This window comes from Puntigrus tetrazona, chromosome 2 (genome assembly GCF_018831695.1).
Source record: "Puntigrus tetrazona isolate hp1 chromosome 2, ASM1883169v1, whole genome shotgun sequence".
Taxonomy (NCBI): domain Eukaryota; kingdom Metazoa; phylum Chordata; class Actinopteri; order Cypriniformes; family Cyprinidae; genus Puntigrus; species Puntigrus tetrazona.
Window position 1 is genome coordinate 17333014 of NC_056700.1, and position 20724 is coordinate 17353737.

General features: G+C 38.5%; 2 protein-coding genes across 9 annotated transcripts; one reads left to right on the top strand and one right to left on the bottom strand.

Moving 5' to 3' along the window:
* Nucleotides 1-682: 682 nt before the first annotated feature.
* On the top strand, nucleotides 683-10046 carry phc3 (polyhomeotic homolog 3 (Drosophila)). Of its 7 annotated transcripts, none has more exons than XM_043253020.1 (15): nucleotides 683-839; nucleotides 3082-3269; nucleotides 3455-3616; nucleotides 3685-3774; nucleotides 4256-4411; nucleotides 4533-4622; nucleotides 5239-5470; nucleotides 5963-6570; nucleotides 7642-7801; nucleotides 7912-8156; nucleotides 8423-8573; nucleotides 8649-8763; nucleotides 8891-9029; nucleotides 9121-9376; nucleotides 9467-10046. In XM_043253020.1, exons 2-15 carry the CDS (start codon nucleotides 3111-3113, stop codon nucleotides 9619-9621), a joined length of 2718 nt encoding a protein of 905 aa, XP_043108955.1. In that variant the 5' UTR covers nucleotides 683-839; nucleotides 3082-3110; the 3' UTR covers nucleotides 9622-10046. The 7 variants fall into 7 exon arrangements, with proteins under 7 accessions (XP_043108955.1, XP_043108981.1, XP_043109009.1 ...); XM_043253046.1 differs by having other exon boundaries at nucleotides 9124-9376; XM_043253074.1 differs by having other exon boundaries at nucleotides 7912-8015.
* On the bottom strand, nucleotides 10011-18971 carry si:dkey-127k13.1 (PWWP domain-containing DNA repair factor 3B). 2 transcript variants are annotated; one of them, XM_043253008.1, is made up of 14 exons: nucleotides 18817-18971; nucleotides 18110-18258; nucleotides 17472-17698; nucleotides 15363-17382; nucleotides 14638-14781; nucleotides 12958-13028; nucleotides 12778-12863; nucleotides 12611-12671; nucleotides 12392-12467; nucleotides 12257-12307; nucleotides 11713-11951; nucleotides 11391-11606; nucleotides 10826-10914; nucleotides 10011-10729 (listed from the first exon to the last, which is right to left on the bottom strand). In XM_043253008.1, the coding sequence occupies exons 2-14, from the start codon at nucleotides 18207-18209 to the stop codon at nucleotides 10654-10656; spliced, it is 3456 nt and encodes a 1151-aa protein (XP_043108943.1). In that variant the 5' UTR covers nucleotides 18210-18258; nucleotides 18817-18971; the 3' UTR covers nucleotides 10011-10653. The 2 variants fall into 2 exon arrangements, with proteins under 2 accessions (XP_043108943.1, XP_043108939.1); XM_043253004.1 differs by having other exon boundaries at nucleotides 17472-18258.
* Between the last annotated feature and the right edge of the window lie 1753 nt (nucleotides 18972-20724).

Genomic DNA, 20724 nt, shown 5'->3' on the forward strand with positions numbered 1-20724 from the left:
AATTGTTTACTACAACGCAGACTGTGGTGAAACTTCACATTCAGTTTCAATACGAAGTTTAAAACATTTAAGATCTACCCCTAAACACAGGGCTATGCATGGTACAATCAATCAACCAATCAGTCCGAATTGTTTGGGAATTAATATCACAGACTGTTGCTTTCCTTGTTTTAAGTGGTAGCACTGTTTCTTATGTAGTCTACATACTATACTTATTGTATTAACTGCATTAATAGCACTAACCCTGAACCTAATCCTAAGCCTAAGCCTTCCCCACGTAGCTCTTATTTCCAGTACTTCCTTAAGCATGTTTGTGTATGTACATATAAATTTACGTAGGCTACTCTAAAAAGTGAAAATAATTTATTTAAAAAGTAAAGTAAATATGCACGCTAAATAGGCAACATCATCCTTAATAGACTACGACCTTATTACAGAATTCATAAATCGTTTATCAAAGTTTAGTGGCTCATTTATTGTACTTTAACTGGTGAAATGAATGTATTGCACACGAAGTGTCGCACATAATTACAGAAAATGTGGCATACTAATGCAAACCATCAGAAACTGCTTATAGCGACTGAGTAGAAACAAATAAGAATGCTTTATTAGGCCGTGGAAGCAAAAAAAAAAGGACCAGTGGTGAGGATTCACTCGGAGGGCAGCGCTGCACGAAGTCCTCCTACACAGCAAGCGGTGCTGCTGGCTCAGAAATTTCTCAGCCTCAGTCGCGTTTTGTTTTTATCTCCATTTTACAGCGCGCTGTCGCAGTACAACATGACCGGGGCCGCGACGGAGCACAGCGGCGCGCGCTCACGTCTCACACTCGCATCAGCCAGGTAACGCTCGTGCACCGACGCGCTTCAACACTGCATGGGACACAAGCGGCGGGCTCGCACGATCCCCCAGTGACGCAGGCGCAAGATCTTAATAAAAGTCATTTTGAAAAATGATGCCCGTCAAATCGTTTGTTAAAAGAAACGAAGACTGTCACGGTGGGCTCGAATGGAGAGGTGGGCGTTTCTTCGTGTCACTGGGTTGTTAGAAGCAGTTAGGATGACTGAGGCACAGATTCGGCCTGCAGAGATCATCCACAACGCACTTCGTAAGCGACGACAGCCTGTTTTTAAGTATTTATTATTATTGCAAAAAAAAAAAAAAAAAATAAGTGATTGCCTAAATTTAAAATGCCGCGTATCCTTTAAGACTGTTACTTGATTTAATAACCCATAACGTGCGAGTACAAATTGACTCAAATTATGTCTCGTGAAAGTCACGCAAGTAGGCAACAGATTCTATAGATTTTTTTTCTACAAAAGCTTTATAATTCCGTCGTGCGTAAGTTGTTTTTAACTAGACTGTATTTAAACATTTCATACTACGTTTTATGGCTTGCACTATCAAAATATTTATTTATAGCTTTTAGTTATACCTTTGCTTTTAAATGGATTATAGCCTACACAAACATGTTTTACAATTCACTAATAAGTTCACGACAACGAGAGAGAGAGAGAGAGAGAGAGAGAGAGAGAGAGAGAGAGAGGCCTGGCTTTTAGGTTCAGTAGGCTTTTGATATTTTATTAAGGCTATAGTTATTTAAACTTCTTGGTTGAGGTTCTTCGTCATTAATTTCTTTTGCTTATTATGGTAGTCCATAAGAAGGTTTAAACTATTTATTGAATGAACTTTTGGGGAAGGAAAAAGTTTAGAATTCCTAGGCTGTCTCTGTGATGTATGTAATATGATATTTTTAGTCGGCTAACTGTTGTTAGGTCATTATTTTGGATAGCGTGTCTGAACACAGAGCGTCGTGTAGAATTAACCGATATTTGATTTTAAAAAATTACCCACAGAATGAAGTTCGCGGCAAAAGAAAATGCTCGCTGGCGTACATAAACCAATATGCATCACATTTTCGCCTATTTTAATTAATTTCTAAAAAAGAAAATGTCGTATTTATGTCAGTATACCATCGACTGTACTGTAATAATTACATATATTGTAATCCGACAAAGAAAATCAATTACACAGTTATAGCATTAAAGATGCAGGTCGCTAGAAAACAAGCGACATTTGCTCAGAGAAATCGGCCAGTAACCTGCTGAATTTAAAACGTAAGATTTTAAATAAACTTCATTTTACAGCTAATTGCATGCAGATAACAAAACCCCGCAAATACTGCATTTCTTGTATAAATGACGGTTTTATCAAACATATTGTAAATGTAGGATCTATTAAACAAAAACGTTTTCAATAATCTCCTAAAATAAACATGACTTTGATATTGAGTGAATTACTATTATATCCAAGTTGTGCGTTTTAGCTACTTTGTGATGACTTTAAGATTTTATATATTTGTAATTGTGTAAACTTGTGAATTTCCAAGGCATCTTGTAATGTGTTGTAAATGTGATTCTCGAAGGCCATATTTATCAAGCTTTCATATTAGTATGTTAATCACTTTAATTCCCAGAATATGTATTTTTTATATATATTTATGTCTGTTAATTTTGGGGACCTTTTGAATTACTGCATTTCTGAATTAGTTTTCTTAAGTAAACAAGTATTACTTGTTTTAGTTGTCCTCACTGATCTGGCTTTTTGATCTTGGGTTCTGACATACCTAATTAAAATAAAAAACAAATCACACCCAGAATTCACATTAATTCGTAGATTTGTTACACATACATCATACTGCATAGGCTACATTATATATATATTATATAATCATAATATTGTCCCTTGTATGGTTCTATATAACATTAGGTGTTAATTTAATTCTAGAATTAATAATGTTTTTGTTTTGTTTTTTATCGGGGGTAAATGAAACCGTCTGTACTAATTTCTGGAACATAAACAAATTTTTTTATTTTTTATATTTTATATATTGGATAAATTATTCTCAAATAAGTTTTCATTAAAAAAAAAGAATTAATTTCTAAATCTAGTTAAATCAAACTCAATCAGCTAAATAACACAATAACCAGCAAACCATGCACAGAAGTAGATTATAGAATACTTTATGTTCTCTCAATTTTTAAAATCTTTCTGTATTTTTTTTATATTTCTTTGAAATCGCAGTGGCTAATCGTGGCTAACAAACCCCTCTGATGGGCGACGCAGATAAACAGAGTCAGGAAGAGATGGAGGGCGAGGGCTGTGTCACAACATCCTCCAGCAGCGCTGCACCCAGATCCAGCACTCCCACAGGCACCCAGGCCAACACCATTCCTCTGGGAAACATCACTTCAGACAGACAGGCGGTCCAGGTAAACAAATGCTTTTGCTCTGAGAATGAATAGCAACAGCTTATTAAAGATTAAAGTAGCCAAAGACTGAACATTGCTTTGAGGGTAACCTAATATTCAGATGCCATGTCTTTGTTGCGGTTTTAAGTAAAATTGGCTGATTCCTTCCAGTGCCTTGTGAAGCCTGTGATGTGGTGTTTTGCTAGGTAATCCAGCAGACGTTACACAGACCGCAGAGCATGACAGCTCAGTACCTGCAACAGATGTATGCTGCCCAACAGCAACACATCCTGCTGCAAACAGCTGCACTACAACAGCAGCATCAACAAAACCTCACGGCTACGCAAATCCTGACAACTGCAGAGCAGGTACGAGTGTGTAAATGAAAATATGTGCGATATAAAATCATTAATATAATAATGCTACTGCTTATCAGGTTGCACAAACTAATGGCAGGCAGCCCGCCTCCTCGCCTCCATCATCCAATGGGAATGTAACTCAGCTGGCTAACGTGTCTCAAACATCAGTGAGTGCTTTCGTTTTTTTATACATTTTTGTCACAAACCTACTTTTGTTTCATGTAGATGGAGCACATGATCTCATTTGGAGATTACGTTGGAAAAAGGAGCCCCATAAAAAGTGTACTGCAAATTTATTCGCGAAAAGTAATTTGCTTATAAATGTAAAAAAAATATGTACGTTCTTCATAGTTTTTTTCACCCTCATGTGTTTCTTTCTTCTGTATAATTAAAAAAAAGGCATTTTGAAGAATTTTGGTAACCAAACAGCTGACTTCCATAGTATTTTTTTTTTTTTTTCAATTGCATGGGAGTCAGTGACTACTACCATCAAAAAAGCTTTTTTTGTACCCAACAGAAGAAAGAAACTCATACAGGTTTAGATTGACTCGAGTAAATGATGACAGAATGAACATTTTTTGCAGGAACTAGCCCTTTAAGATTTTAATTAAAGATGAATTACATAGGAGAACTCCTCTCACCCTCTAGATCACCATGCCAACCTCTCCTGTAACTCAGCCAATAGGTCGCATCCAGGTCACTAGCTCCAATAGCACAGGGGGAGCCATATCCCAGCAGGCCATGCTTCTAGGAAACAGTTCTCCCACAGGTAGCCAGGCCCAAATGTATCTGCGCACTCAGATGGTAAGCAGATATTTACTAAAGGCGTCAGAGTTCATTGGTGTTCTGAAGTCTCCACTGACTTGACCTGATTCTGTTTTGTGTTCTTTCTTCTATTGTCGTGTCACTGTTTCTTAACCTGTAGCTGATTCTTACTCCTGCTGCCACTGTAGCTGCTGTTCAACCTGATCTGACTGTCGTGAGTTCAGTGTCTTCTCAATCGGCAGCATCACAGGTAAGACAATTTATGGGTTGTCAGACAGGGTGCCGTTTGTGTCAGATATAATATATAATATATAATATATGAAATATGTGATAATACTATTTATTTGTTTATTTAAAAAGGTTACCGATGTATAATGAATAAAGACAAAATCATGCAGGTATTTAAGATAATTAATTTAATCCAGTGATTTGTATATTTGTATAAGCATTAAACATTTTATAAATTAATTTATAATTGAATTTTAGAATTAATTTTTTATAGATTACAATTTTATGAATGGGGGAATGCAAATTGGCTATTTATTATTTTAAAATAATAATTTAACATCATTTATCTAAACAGTTAAACGGATCATTTATGATAATCTCCTTAAGTATCCTGTTTATAATATTCCTTCAAAGTTATGGACACATAATCTGCACCTCAAATGACACACTGTGTACTTATACATTTTGTACTTATAAACACTATGTATGTATGAATTGTATAAGTTTATTTTGTCATTAATAATCAGAGTCTGATAGCTAAAACTACGTAAGTTCGTAAGTATGCAATCTGGCATGCTCCTACTATAAATGACCCATTATATTGCTATAAAATGAACACATGTTTGGTCCTCTGCAAGGTTCAGAGTTTGGCTCTCCGCACACATCCTCCTGGAGCTCTTACGACTCCCCAGAACGTCCAGATCAAGCCTTCTCTTCAAGGTCAGACCCTGGTGTGCCCCCTGCCCAAGATGTCCATTTGCCCACTGAAGTCCACACAGTTGTCCCAAAACCTAGCAGAAACTTCTAGAAGTGAGTCACTGTTGACCGATGTTATTCGGCCAACATCAGCTCAACCGCTCATTGCTCCTTGTAAGTCACAAGATCACATTTCCATCTCCATTACTTTAAGTGTTGTTAATTCATAATAATGTAAATGTAGTAAATATATATATAAATATATATATATATATATATATATATATATATATATATATATATATATATATATATATATATATATATATAAATTGTAATGATGTAAATGAGAAAATAAATGTCAGCAACATTTATGTTGAGAAATTTTTATAAAACCTTATCCTGTAATCATTAACAGCTGCAAGAAATAATGTGAATTCATTGATCATAAATTGTGTGAACCCTGAAGAACATTCAATTCTTAAAACCTTTGGAATTATATGATTTAATTATTTTAACAGTGCCACTCTTAGCTTCTCTTATTAAAAATGGTCAGAACTTCAAATGTTGAGATTCACTTCTATAACTAATATCTGTTTTTCTTTTCAATGATCTCAGAACTGTTCAACACTTTCTGTTTGCACCTAATGGCTGTTTCTACTGCAGCAACCTTCACACCAGTCCAGTCTCATGCATTGGTCAGACACCAACTGCATTGCCCTTCCGGCCAGAGGGTGGCACCACACCAGCTCTTCATCCAGCAGAGCTCTAGTGCTCACAGACAGGTCCAGCCCATAGCTCTGCGTGTCACGCCGCAGGAGAGCTGTCCTCCACCCCTCGCCCTGCAGACCCGCACCACTCCCACTACAGCCACCGTCCAATCACAGCACACAGAGTTCCTCTCAGTGCCCTCCTCTTCAAATCAGCCGGCCAGTCAGTCAGCAGTGGTGTCTACGTCCACAGCTCCCCCTGCAGTACTCCCTGACCCTCCACCGCTTCACCTGGGCCCAGTGCTAGAGCCGGTCACTCAGTATTCACCTCTGTCCAGTCCCCCTCCTCTCACCATGGCTCTGCCCAGGCTGGTCCAGCCACAGAGACTGTCTGTCCGCTCAGTCCAGACCGTAGCTGTCCAGTCTGACCACATGCTGGTGTCTGAAGAGGAGCTCCCGGGCGCTGAAGCAGTGGTTCAGTTGCCTTTTCAGAATCTGCCTCCACCACAGACAGTGGCAGTGGACCTAAAAATGCCGCCTGTCACGCAAACAGAAGCTCCTTCGGTTAGTCTTATTTAAAGCGATTCAGTTCTGTCACCGTTTACTCACAATCATTTTGTTTAAAACCTTTTTTCTTTTTAGAGTGGAAGAGAAAATGACATTTGTATATCAAGAGTATCCTGACTGCTCTTTAATAACCTGTCTCTAATCTCTAATCTGTCTTTTCACAAAGCTATCATATGATAACAGAAGGCTCAGAATATTCTATATGACACTTTATACATTACATTTATGATGATTTCTTTGAAATGACACTTCGTAAAAAATTTTGGATCTTTAAGATTGTTTTTTTAAAGACATTAATACTTTTATTTAATAAGGATGCATTCAGTTGTGTAAAAGTGACAGCAGAGATGTTTGTACTGTTAAAAATGTTATTTTAATTTTTTTTTTTTACTTTCTATTGATCAAAAAGTCTTTATCATTGATAATAATGCTGCTTGAGCACCAAATTAGAATATTAGATTGATTTCTGAGGATCCTTTGACACTAAAGACTGGAGTAACGGCTGCCAAAAATACAGCTTTGCTATTATATAAATAAATTACATTTTAAAATACAGGATAGGACAGTTACTTATTACAAATAATAAATAACTTTTTTCAAAAACCTTGAAACATTTTACCAACCCCAAACGTTTTAAATGGAAATATTTTAAATAGCCATAGCTTTTGTTATTGTCTTCTAAATGTCCTTTAAAAATAATCATTTATTTTATTTAGACAGGATTTTGAGTCATAGCTTTTGACTTCTAAAAATTGCTGATGAGATTCAAATTCCTTGCACATGGAGAATTTTCGTATACGCTTTTTCTTTTCTTTTTTTTTTGTGTCTTATTCGTCTTACTTTCCTATTAAAATGCTTTGCTATGGATTAAAAAATGCAAAAAATCGAACCTGAACTGATTTTTTTTCAGAAGCAGTGTGTACTTGATGTATTTATTTTGGATAAGAATTTTGGACTTCTAAGTCCCTTAGAAGAAGACTTTGAAGAGCACTAAGGATATATTGTGGGTGAACTGTTCGTTTAAATATACTATTTTAATCATTATATACTTATTATGAAATCTGGCAGGCAACACCACTGTTGAAGGAGAGCGGAAGCATGGACTTGGTGAAGGATGTTGAACGTGTTTATCCTCAGAACAGAACGCCCACCCCCCCACCACTGTCCCCCCCAGACGAACCTCAGAGACGCTCCGATGATGTCACAGCACAATCAGGAAACTGTACAGGTATTTTATATATATACATACACTATATATACAGTATATATAAAATTATGGACAAAGTGGTACAGTAAAGTGGTCTGCAGAACTCTAACCCGACTTCACTCTAACCGTAGCTGATCTGGACCAGCCGAGCGAACCATTGAGCAGATCTGTGATCCGGTCTCCAGAGGACCCCACATATGCCAACAGTCCCCCCCCTCCCCTCCTCTCCTCTGCGGTAAGAAGCACCAGCAGGCTTCCCCCAGCCAGCCTCCCAGGGAACCCTGAGGGTCGGCCCTCACAGGCCATCGTTAGACCTCACATCCTCACACACCTCATTGAGGGCTTCGTCATCCGAGAGGGCCTGGAGCCGTTCCTGGTATGTCCACTGGTTGACAACGTAGCAACGCACAGCTGCCATGAGGCCCTAATGAAGCCCATGGCATGAAGCTCAAAAATCCCTCACTCTTTGAGAGCAGAGTGTAAGACGGCCTGGTGAGGGTCTGGGGCCAAACATTCAGATCAACCAGTTAAAGTCCCTGTCACAAAGTGCTCCATACCTCCAGAAGTCAAAACCACACAAAAAGCATCTAAAAAAATATGTGTGGTAAGTCCAGTATTGATTTGCGGGTCCTTCTTTATCAGGTGAGACGTACTTCTTTAGAGATGAACCTGCAGGCCACACTACCAGAAGATAGAGAGAACGGAGACTCAACCCGGGATGACTGCCTGATGGATGCAGACCATCTGGAGAACTCCACAGATTCTGAACTTGATAACCCACCTGCTGAGGATGGTGGGCCCATTAGCACATTTCTTATTAACACACAGTCAATATGAGCGCCTCTTACAGAATTTCTTCTTTTTTCAGAACAGACAGTTGAAAACCTGCCTGACGTACTTGAATGTGAGTTCTGTGGGAAGAGAGGCTTCGCTCGTACCTTCCTCAGATCCAAGCGCTTCTGCTCCATGACATGCGTCAGAAGGTAAAGAGCCAATCACAATTTGTGTGAGTCTGACAAAAGCTTACTTTTAACAGAAATTAGCAAGTTTGTTTTCATAAAACTGTATACTTCAGCACACACCGCCTTGTTCATCTCTCACACCTCACAGGTTCAATGTAAGCTGTAAAAAGCGCCTAAACATGTTCAGGTCAGAAAAAGTTGGCCGCTGGCCCCACAAGCCAATGGGCAAGAGGGGGAGACCACCTAGTCGCATAAATGGAGGGTCCAGGCAACATTTCCTCAGACAGGTCAGTTAAAACAAATAACCAATGAACCCAACTGTACACTGCCATGACATAATAAGTGTCAGTGACCTGCTGTACCACATTATTTCCTTAGCAGTTGCAAGACTCCCATCGTAACAATGACAACCAGAGGGCCTCTGATACGATTTGGATAGACAGAGAAGAGGAGAGAGATCCACCAGGCCCGATGACGACAAGACTGCGCTTGCAGGCCGAACGAGAGAAGGAGCAAGACAGAGAAAGAGAACAGAGCAGAGTGGAGAGCAGCAGCGGCTCTGACTGTCTTCTCGACTCAAGTCCCTCACAGTGGAGCGTTGAGAAAGTGTGCTCCTTCATCAGCTCTTTACAAGGTAAATTCAGCTTTGGAAGATAGAAATAAATTGCTAAAAGATTTTTATATGATGTTTAGAATCATTTGCATCTCCTCTATGTGCTCTAAGGGTGCCGCGATATTGCTGCAGAGTTCCGGTCACAGGAGATCGACGGACAGGCCTTGTTGCTGCTTACGGAGGACCATCTCATGAGCGCTATGAACATTAAACTGGGCCCTGCGCTCAAAATCTGTGCACAGATCAATGCTCTCAAAGAACATTAGACATCTTTCCACTCTCAGTATGTGGGTCACACGGTATTCGAGAGTGCGATTCCTCTAAAGTGCCATGATTTCAGCGTGTGGCCATTCTACACCTACTGTAGACACTCGTGGGGACCTTCTGCTTCATATACCTCAAAGTTTCACGCTGGACTTATCCTGGATTTCATTCCATTCAGTGACAAGTTTTATAATATCTGAAACTAAATTCTAATATTACATTTATATTATAGTAAACATAACTGGAAAGGCAGATTATGAAGAGTGAGATGTGATGTAGCTAAGCAGCCACATTTCAAGGAAGTATAAAAAAAAAAAAAAAAAAACTATGTACACAACATTGATTAAACAAAGATGATGTAAATGTTTACAAAAATACAGAGTATATAATATGTGTTGGAAAATAAAGATTTATTGATAAACAGTGATTGCAAAGAATACATTTATTTATGTGCATTTGGCCAGAATTTAATTGCAGTAAAATGCAACATCTTTTGCATCTTTTCGTAGATGTAGAAAAAGCTTCTATGCACAGAAAATCACTGAATTGTGAGGTGGCTAAAAAAAAGCCAAGACTTTTCAGAGACACAAGCCTTATGGATTGTAAATGCAGCTTGACCGGGTGTAGTGACAGTTACAAACACCCAAACACACACTTGAGCACTTTCTTAACAAATAGGGAACATGTTTTAGTTAATCTGAGGAATATTACATTATTTGCGAAATTATGTTTTAGCACAAGAGATTTATTATTATACAATGCACACATTAAAAGCACCATATTTGGCTGACTTTAGCATCATAGATATACTATTCATCTTATAAAGTCTTGTTAACGGCTGCTCTGATTTAGTATCAGATTAATTTACAAATAAACAACAAAAATGTTTGCCCTGAAAAATCATTAAATTCAAACATTCAATTAATTTTCTTATATACACTATGATTACAAAGAAAATACATTGAAGAAAATATTCCTATTCATAAAAATATTAACAGAATTCATAAAAATTCATATTTAAAATAGAGGGGTCGTCACTGCCCATGATGCTGGGTGTTCTCCTTGAGCTTCATCTGCTGTTCAATCATCATGTCAAACTCCTGTCTTTCTCTAAAACAAAAATTATAATAATAATAATAATAATAGAATCAGCTGTAAATTACACAGATGCAAGATTGCATTTTTCAGGGCAAGCGGGTACTCTACCTGTTACTAAAGCATGGCCCTTTGCGATACTTCTCCTCTGCCTTCTCCAGGGAAAGCTTGTGGACTCCAGCAATGGCATAAATAATGGCCTAAAAAGCAATGAAGCATGGCAATGCATGATGCTAGAATGTGGTTGGAAGTATTAGACACAAAGGTTAGGATTTAAAAATTATATATTAATAATAATAATAATAATAATAATACTTTTTCCTTTAGCATTAAATTGATCACAAGTAACAGTCTATTACAATTTTTTTTATTTCAATTTATTGGTGTTATTTCAACTTTCCATTGATCGAACAATGCTTAAAAAAAAATATTATGGTTTCCACAAAAAAAAATTCCATTTTCAGCATTTCACCAATTCTAACGGTTTCGGAAAAATCGCATGAAAATGAAGACTGGAGTGATGATGCTAAAAATTCAACTTTGCCATAACAGGAAAACATTCATGTTTCTACTTTTGTTCAAATAATCGCAGCCTTTGCGAACATAAGAGACTTTTTTTTTAAAAAAACCTTAAACAATATCAAGCTCAAACAGTAGTGTAAATGAAGGCGATTACCTCAGGCAGAAGCACATCAAGAATAAGGCGGATCCGGTCGGCCTGGATGTTTTCTAGACATCTGTTTATTTGAGGGGCGCTATCACAGACTTTGTTCAAGTAGCGGTACACCTTATCAACCTGCTCCTCATCTTCCAGGTAGACATCAACCACGGGGCGAGAAGGCTTCTGGAGGGCTTGCATCCATTTAGAGGACTCACAACCGCTAATAACTGCCTGTGAGCAGCAGGCTGAAGAGTTAGCGGTGTGTATATTTCTCTCAAATTAAAAAGAAATACTGGAATTCTAAATGCAGTTATGAATATATCAATAGAAATCGTACCAATAAGCGTTTTTCGACTTTTCGTCTGATGATGAAGTCAACTAATTGCTTGTTGTCACGGTTGCGTGCAGCCTTGGATCGGTCGGGCAACACTTTCTTGGAGAGAAGCTCATCTTGCTCTTCCACAACAATGTCCTCCATGTTATTATCAGAGCTGTCACAATGCTCGCCCAGAATCTCCTGACTGGGAAAGGTCAGCAGAGACTTCCCCTCGGAGTACTTCCTCCGCAATGGACAACCTGGGATTATCACATCAAGGGACCATTTCTGTTAAACCAGCACTGGTGAATGAGATTTTAAACTGGTTTATGCTGATTAGGGACACTGATTTAAATGAAAATTTGCTATCAATTCACTGATTGTTAAATTACCATTAAACATGGAGTGCTACAAATACTATCTGCATGTAGTACTACTAAATCTTAAAAATGTGTTAATACTTGGTATTGGAAATGTTTAAAAAAATTACATTCATATTAAACATGAATATTATTTGATTAAAAACATGTTAGATGAGTATGATCTACAATGAAAGCAAACCTACTGATATCAGCAGCACAGTATTCGATGAAGGAACCAGTGAAGGATCCACATCCTGCCAGAAAACATCTAGTTCAGCTTTTCAGATACCCATTTTTTTGCAAATAAACTGCTGGTTTTAAAAAAGATAGATAAATACCAATGCGGATCCTATAGTCTGATATCAGTTCCAAAGACCAAGTAATGGCACTGCCATACTTCTCTTTTGCAATGTCCTAAAAGGGATACATAAAACAAACAGCTTATCCTTGACAAATTGAAGTATGAGCAGTATAGTAAATATTGACTAATGGCAGAAAAATTAAAACAGCAAGCATGCAAAATAATACAGAAACAAGTCAAAGAGATGGCACTTTACCACCAAATGTTCACATTCTTCACAGTCAAAAGGTTTTAATGTTCGCAGGGAAACAGAAAACCTATGTATAAATAACCAAAGAGAGGTAAAGACATGTCAAATTTATTATATGACTTACTATAAACACATACACGCTAAAAATAAATGTTAAGTACTGAAATTCTTACCCTTTTCTAATTCTCTTCTGGTCAATTAGGTAACAGTCAATAAATACAATGCTGGCTTTTTTGTTCTTGCGATTCACACTTTTAACCTGTGGCATGGATGAACATCTCGTCATTAACTACGGTCTAAAATCAAGAGTTACACTGCAAAAAACCGTAGTGAGCACAGTGAGCTTAACTTACCACTGCAGGCCAGTAGGGATATTTCCTCAGTTTGCACCACACGCAAAGTCCCTTTGAGATGGACAAAGGCTCTGGAAAACAAATATATTATATATGGATACATATACAGTTCATTGCCAAAATCGTTGGCACCCCTGAAATTATTCCACAAAATCAAGTATTTCTCACAGAAAAGTATAGCATTAACACATATTTTGCTACACACATGTTTATTCCCTTTATATGCATTGGAACAAAACAAAAAAGGGAGGGGGGAAAAAGCTAATTTGACAATGTCGCACAAAACTCTAAAAATGGACTGAACAAAACTACCAGGAACCTTAACTTAATATTTGGTTGCACACCCTTTGGAAAAAACAACTCAGTCACTTCCTATAACCAATAAGAAGCCTCTTATACCTCTCACCTGGAATTTTGCACCACTCTTCCTTTGCAAACTGCTCCAGGTCTCTCATATTGGAAAGGTGCCTTTTTCTAACAGCAATTTCAAGATCTCTCCACAGGTGTTCAATGGGATTTAGATGGGACTGATTGCTAGCCACTTCGGAACTCTCCAGTGCTTTATTACCATCCATTTCTGGGTGCTTTTTAAAGTATGTTTGGGGTCATTGTCCTGCTGGAAGACCCAAGATCTCAGACACAAACCCAGCTTTCTAACACTGGGCCCTATATTGGCCCAAAATTCTTTGGTAATCCTCAGATTTCATGATGCCTTGCACACAGTCAAGGCACCCAGTGCCAGAGGCAGCAAAACAACCCCAAAACATCTTTGAACCTCCTCCATATTTGACTGTAGATAATGTGTTCTTTTCTTTGAAGGCCACATTCCATTTTCTGTAAACAGTACAATGATGTGCTTTACCAAAAAGCTTTATCTTGGTCTCATCTGTCTACAAGACGTTTTAAGCTTACTCAAGTACATTTTGGCAAACTGTAGACTTGGTTTTTTTTATGTCTCTGTGTCCTCCTGGGTCTCCTGCCATAGCATTTAATTTCATTTAAATGTCAACTGATAGTTCAAGCTGACACTGATGCACACTGAGCCTGCAGGTCAGCTTGAATTTCTTTGGAACTTGTTTGGGGCTGATTATCCACCATCCGGACTATCCTGCGTTGCAACCTTTTATCAATTTTTTTTCTTCCGTCCACGTCCGGGGATATTAGCTACAGTGCCATTGGTTGCAAACTTCTTGATAATGTTAGCGCACTGTGAACAAAGACAAATCTAGATCTCTGGAGATGGACTAACCTGGATATTGTTGTGGATATTTTTCCACAATTTTGGTTCTCAAGTCCTCAGACAGTTCTTTTCTCCTCTTTCTGTTGTCCATGCTTAGTGTGGTACACACAGACACACAATGCAAAGACTAAGTCAACTTCTCTCCTTCTCATCTGCTTTCAGGAGTGATTTTTTTTTACTTGCCCCAGGTGAGTTTAAAGGAGCATCACATGCTTGAAACAATCTTATTTATCCAAAAGTTTGAAAGGGTGCCAATAATTTTGTCCAGACAATACACACAAAGGGAATAAACATGTGTATAGCAAAACATCTGTTAATGTAATACTTTTCTGAGAGAAATACTTGATTTTCTGGAAAACTTTCAGGGGTGGCAACAATTTTGGCTATGACTTTATCTTTATCTTTATACACACTTTATCTTACTTTTATTTCTCACTCACTTTTATTGTCCTGTTGCAAAAAGCTGGGCAGCTCCTCATCATCATCATCGTCTAGGTCCTCTTCCTCCTCCATGAAACAAGAGTTGTTAAGAGGATTCTCTTGGAGACTCAGCTCAATGGACAGGTCAGAGGACATGTTTTGATCTGATAGGTACACAACATTACAGTAAATTATTTTAAAAGACAACAACATATATTTGAAGTTCTGTTTATGAGCATTAACTTACTAACCTTATTTATAAATATTTATGATAAAGGCACAAGAACAACTTTGAAAGACATTGAATTTGTAACATTGCATATAAATTAGCCATTTTTCTTTTTTGTAATTAAATGTTTCATTATTTTATTAGGTTGATACAACATATGTAGCTGAATAATCATGATTTATTGGTTATTTAAATATTTTTTCAATTATTAAAAAAGTGTTTGTAACTGACAAATGATACTACACAAATAAAAAGCTTTAAATTTAGATAAAGTGCCTACTTTAACATTTTAATTAACTTGTGGAAAAACAAAATGTCAACGTTTGACATAATGTTGCACCATTATTCAGCATAACAAAAGGACACAACATACTTATTCTGACCTCTACATATTATAACATAAAAAGTTTTGTTATTGGTTGCCTTTTTGCTCAGAAAAATTAAATGAAACAGGACACATTCTAATACACAGAAAATACCAGACTATATTGTTTTAATTGTTATAAAACCATTTACCCAATTCCGGAGACTTCTCAACAAGCTCTTCCTGAGAAACAGATTTTGCACTCTTCCTGCAGCGTTTTAGTACTGGAGAGGAATTTGGCTGTTCCTCCACTTTCTTTTTCTTGCGACCTCTTGTCCTCCCTGTTGCTGTTAGCCTCTGAAATTTAGATGGTGTAACATCTGTAGAAGGCTCTGGCATCTGGGTTTCAACATGAGCTTCATTTGGAGGAGGTGTCTCAACAGCTGGCTGTTTCTGAGGACCTTCTAGATCAGATGTTGCACTCTTACTGCATTGTTTAACTGATGGAGAAGCAATTGGCTGTTCCTCCACTTTCTTTTTCTTGCGACCTCTTGGCCTCCCTGCTGCTGTTAGCCTCTGAGTTCTAGATGGTATCTGGGTTTCCACATGAGCTTCATTTTCAGACGACGTCTCAACAGCTGGCTGTTTCTGAGGACCTTCTAGATCAGAAGTTGCACTCTTACTGCATTGTTTAACTGATGGAGAAGCAATTGGCTGTTCCTCCACTTTCTTTTTCTTGCGACCTCTTGGCCTCCCTGCTGCTGTTAGCCTCTGAGTTCTAGATGGTATCTGGGTTTCCACATGAGCTTCATTTTCAGACGACGTCTCAACAGCTGGCTGTTTCTGAGGACCTTCTAGATCAGAAGTTGCACTCTTACTGCATTGTTTAACTGATGGAGAAGCAATTGGCTGTTCCTCCACTTTCTTTTTCTTGCGACCTCTTGGCCTCCCTGCTGCTGTTAGCCTCTGAGTTCTAGATGGTATCTGGGTTTCCACATGAGCTTCATTTTCAGACGACGTCTCAACAGCTGGCTGTTTCTGAGGACCTTCTAGATCAGAAGTTGCACTCTTACTGCATTGTTTAACTGATGGAGAAGCAATTGGCTGTTCCTCCACTTTCTTTTTCTTGCGACCTCTTGGCCTCCCTGCTGCTGTTAGCCTCTGAGTTCTAGATGGTATCTGGGTTTCCACATGCGCTTCATTTTCAGATGACGTCTCAACAGCTGGCTCTATCGGAGAAATTTCTAGATTGGATTTTGCACTCTTCCTGCATTGTTTCACTGATAAAGAGGCAATTGGCTGTTCCTCCACTTTCTTTTTCTTGCGACCTCTTGGCCTTCCTGCTGCAGTTAGCCTCTGAGGTCTAGATGGTATCTGGGTTTCAACATGAGCTTCATTTGCAGATGACGTCTCAACAGCTGGTTCTTCCTGAGGACCTTCTAGATCAGATGTTGAACTCTTCCTGCATTGTTTAACTGATGGAGAGGCAATTGGCTGTTCCTCCACTTTCTTTTTCTTGCTACCTCTTGGCCTTCCTGCTGCAGTCAGCCTCTGAGGTCTAGATGGTATATCTGTAGGAGCATCTGGCATCCGAGTTTCAACATGAGCTTCATTTGCAGACAGATTCTCAACAGCTGGCTCTATCGGAGAAATTTCTAGATTGGATTTTGCACTCTTCCTGCATTGTTTCACTGATAAAGAGGCAATTGGCTGTTCCTCCACTTTCTTTTTCTTGCGACCTCTTGGCCTTCCTGCTGCAGTTAGCCTCTGAGGTCTAGATGATGTATCTGTAGGAGCATCTGGCATCCGAGTTTCAACATGAGCTTCATTTGCAGACAGATTCTCAACAGCTGGCTCTTTCTGAGGAATTTCTAGATTGGATTTTGCACTCTTCCTGCATTGTTTCACTGATAAAGAGGCAATTGGATGTTCCTCCACTTTCTTTTTCTTGCGACCTCTTGTCTTCCCTGCTGCTGCTAGCCTCTGAGGTCTAGATGTTGTAACGTTTGTAGAATGCTCTGGCATCTGGGTATCAAAGTGAGCTTCATTTGCAGGCGGTGTCTCATCAGGCTCTTCCTGAGGAGCTTCTAGATCAGATGTTGCACTCTTCCATTGTTTAATTGTTGGAGAGGTAATCAGCTGTTCCTCCACATTCTTTTTTTTGCGACCTCTCGTCCTCCCTGCTCCTGTGAGCCTCTGAGGTGTAGATGATGTAACGTCTGTAGGAGGCGTCTAACAGGAATACCACATGAAAAAAAAGTTAAGCCACAAATTGCATCACATTTAGCAAACGATAATGCAATAATCATTGTCACACAAACCTTTAATCGACTGGACCCTTTGGCATTCTGATGACTATGTTGTGTCCAACTATTCTTAGCTCTTTTTGGAGAGAGGGGTTGGAAGTCTGAGGTCGGTGTGGAGCTAAAGAGAGGCCTGGTTCGGGGCCTGCCCCGTTTCGGGGTGCATGGTATAGAGCTACAATCACTGTTAGTGTAGCAGGAGATCTCCTCATCAAGAAGAGGAGATGTAGTACATGTGTGAAGACCTGTAGAAACATCAGAGGGGGTCTGATTGTTCTGAGTTTTTTTAGAGTGCCGATAATGTTTGTTTCTTTGAGAGATTACGTGTTGTTCTGGGCAAGAATTATGTAAAGAATTGTCCGGTATTTCTTTGCTAGCAGCTATTTCTTTCTCACTGAGTTGAATGACTTTTTTTTTTCTTCCCTTGCAGGATATTTTTGATGTCTCTGATGGCTCAAGTTCATGTGAATTTGAGGACACCAATCCATTTAGGTGATGTGCTGATTTCTGTAAACAAGCTGACACGCCAGGAAGAGCATCGTTGTTTGTTGCTTGAGCTTTCTCCTTCTTGGTTGTTCTCTGTCCACATGATTCTGCAGAATTTATCTCTTGCAATACTGTGGTTCCTTTACCATGCAAGATGGAAGCTTTGTTACCTGAAACAGGTTTGTTAAGTTCTGCAGGAACTTCCAAAACATTGCGACGTGTCCTGTGAGGATTCCTTCGAAGACGCAAAGAGCTCATTCCTGCAACCATAGAGGTCTCAAAACACTGGCACAACCAAGTTTGGTCTCATTATGCTGAGCTGCAAAGAAAACCATAGTGACGTCTATTACTAACTGTAAATCGTGACCATAAAACAATTTAAGTTTTACAGAATTAAAAATCCCCACAGCAACCAAGAGCCTGACAATAAAACAAATAAACTAAGAGCTTTTCATGTAATCAAAAACATTTGACGTTAAATTAATTTGACTGTATTCGATATATCGAACTAAAAGAAGGTTCCAGCAACCGCAAGACAGACTACACTAAACTTACTAACGAGCATATAGAGAAATTCATCTCGTAAAGCTGCTGTTAGTTCCTCTAACGTCAAATACTTGGGTTTGCTGAGATACTGGAACTGGCATAAACCAAGTGCTTGAGCTAAAAACATTCGCAAAAATAAACCTTATAAAAGCCATATGACGACGGATGCAACGGTATATACGCTCAAAATACAACACATATAATAATAAACGCGATAAACACCATAAAAACATAAAAGACGTGTTGACTAGGAGCGCTGTGTGCTAGCACTAGCAGCTCCACGGAAAACCAACGTAAACACGGCCAGGCAGCGCGTGTTATAGTAACTTACCCTACATCTGCAGAAGGATTAGTTGCTGCTGTTTTTAGAAAGCGTAAACTGAAATAAATTGTACAGTAAAACGTGTGCTCTCACGTGGAGTATTAGTATCTAAGCAGCTATTCACTAGACAGTGGCCGTTTACGAGGCGTTCGGTCGTCATCAAGTTGAACAGTGTTTCAGTTTCAATCAGGAAGCTGTTTGAGTTCTTCTGCTATTCCCCCTTTTAAAAAACAGCCTCATTGTTTTTCTTTCTTTATTTTTTTCCCCAATAATTATAAACCACATCTTTCCAAAACTTGAATAAAAACAAACAAAAAAAAAAAAAAAAAACCCAACGAAATATGTATCTTATCTTCTCTTTTCTTTCTTACATTTCTGGTATGTATTGAGACAAAGAATTCATTAATTGAAAACAAATATATATATAACAAATTCTTTATATTAACAAAAACTTTATTTCCACAATGACAACATTATACATCATCATTTATTTAATCTACTATGGAAATGTCAAAAAAAAAAAATGATCAGATATAATAAAGCATAACATCTGTAGTTAATTATTTAAGTTTATACGATGCAGTGATGTTATAGAAGTCTTCTCTTCCTCATACATTAACCTTGCAGTTCTCTCTGTAAAATTGATAAAGAAGCGAAAAAAAAACATGTAAAATGAAATTCTTTTATGATATATAAAGTCTACTTATAATCACTCACAGTTGCTTGGCAAGGTAAGCTGTTTTGGATTCACAGGCTTTCCTCTGACTGACTGCTGCCGTCTGCAGGCTGCTCGCTGAATCCCGTAGAGCTGCACATGAATCCAAGTGATGAGACTCACTGCTCAGATTCACCCACAGAACCTCCATAAGGGCTGCGAGAGGCAAAATAATGCTTACATACATTTATTTTTATATTTATACTTATCCTGAAGCCAAACTAAGGCTAATTAAGCTAATGCAATTAATAAAAAAAATATTTACGATCAACATTGTTAGGAAATATATATTCTTTATCACACGCTTAGAGTAGCCCATCACATTACGCACCTTATCTATAAACAGATAATTATGCTCTCGTTGAAAATATGCAGATGACGTCTTTGGCTGAGACAACTTTATCGTTTATGCAAAATATTTCCATTTTAGGCTCTCTCTTACCCTGCTGTTGAGTCAGCTCAGAAAAAAACCTTGCTTGATTGTTTTGGTGCATGAGTCTTTGATTTTCCAAAGCTGTTAAATTTTTCTTTAGGGTCATCTAAAATGGGGTACAAATTCAATAAAAACAGTATCACCTTTATAAAAAACAATTCCGATAATTTTCTTTCTGCATCAGTTTTAACTGTGAACAGAGAGAAACACCATGGTACTCTGACATTATGCACCAACCAACTCAGTACAAAGATTCAACACACATTCATCGCTTCTTGGCACTCACTTGCAGTTGCAGACTCTCAATTAGAGATGCATTTGTTTTCCTTTGGCTCTCTAGAAGACCTCCCAGCTCTTCTTGCAGTTTGGTCTGGTTCTCTAAGCTCAGTTTCAGTGCAGATTTCAAGACCTCTTGCTCTTTTTCCTTCATCACTTGAGCTCCATCCATCTTCTCAATTAAGGCATGTTGTGCTGCTCTACATTGTGTAACGCCAGCTAAGGGAGGCCAGGTGGCCCAAACCACAATGACGATCAGAGAGACCATGGACCACAGCGCCAGGAGAGCCATAATCCAGTTACAGGTGTTCTGGGCTGAACTGGACCTGGCCATCCTGAGAAAGACACAAACTAAAGCGATCTAGTCTGACAGGGAAGGAAGTTTATCTGGATCAGGGCTGAACCAGCTATGTTTTGTTCACTGAGGCTGGACTGTGTATGTGCTGTCCCTCTGGTTGTGAGTGGAAGCTACGTCAGTATAGCTACAATGTTG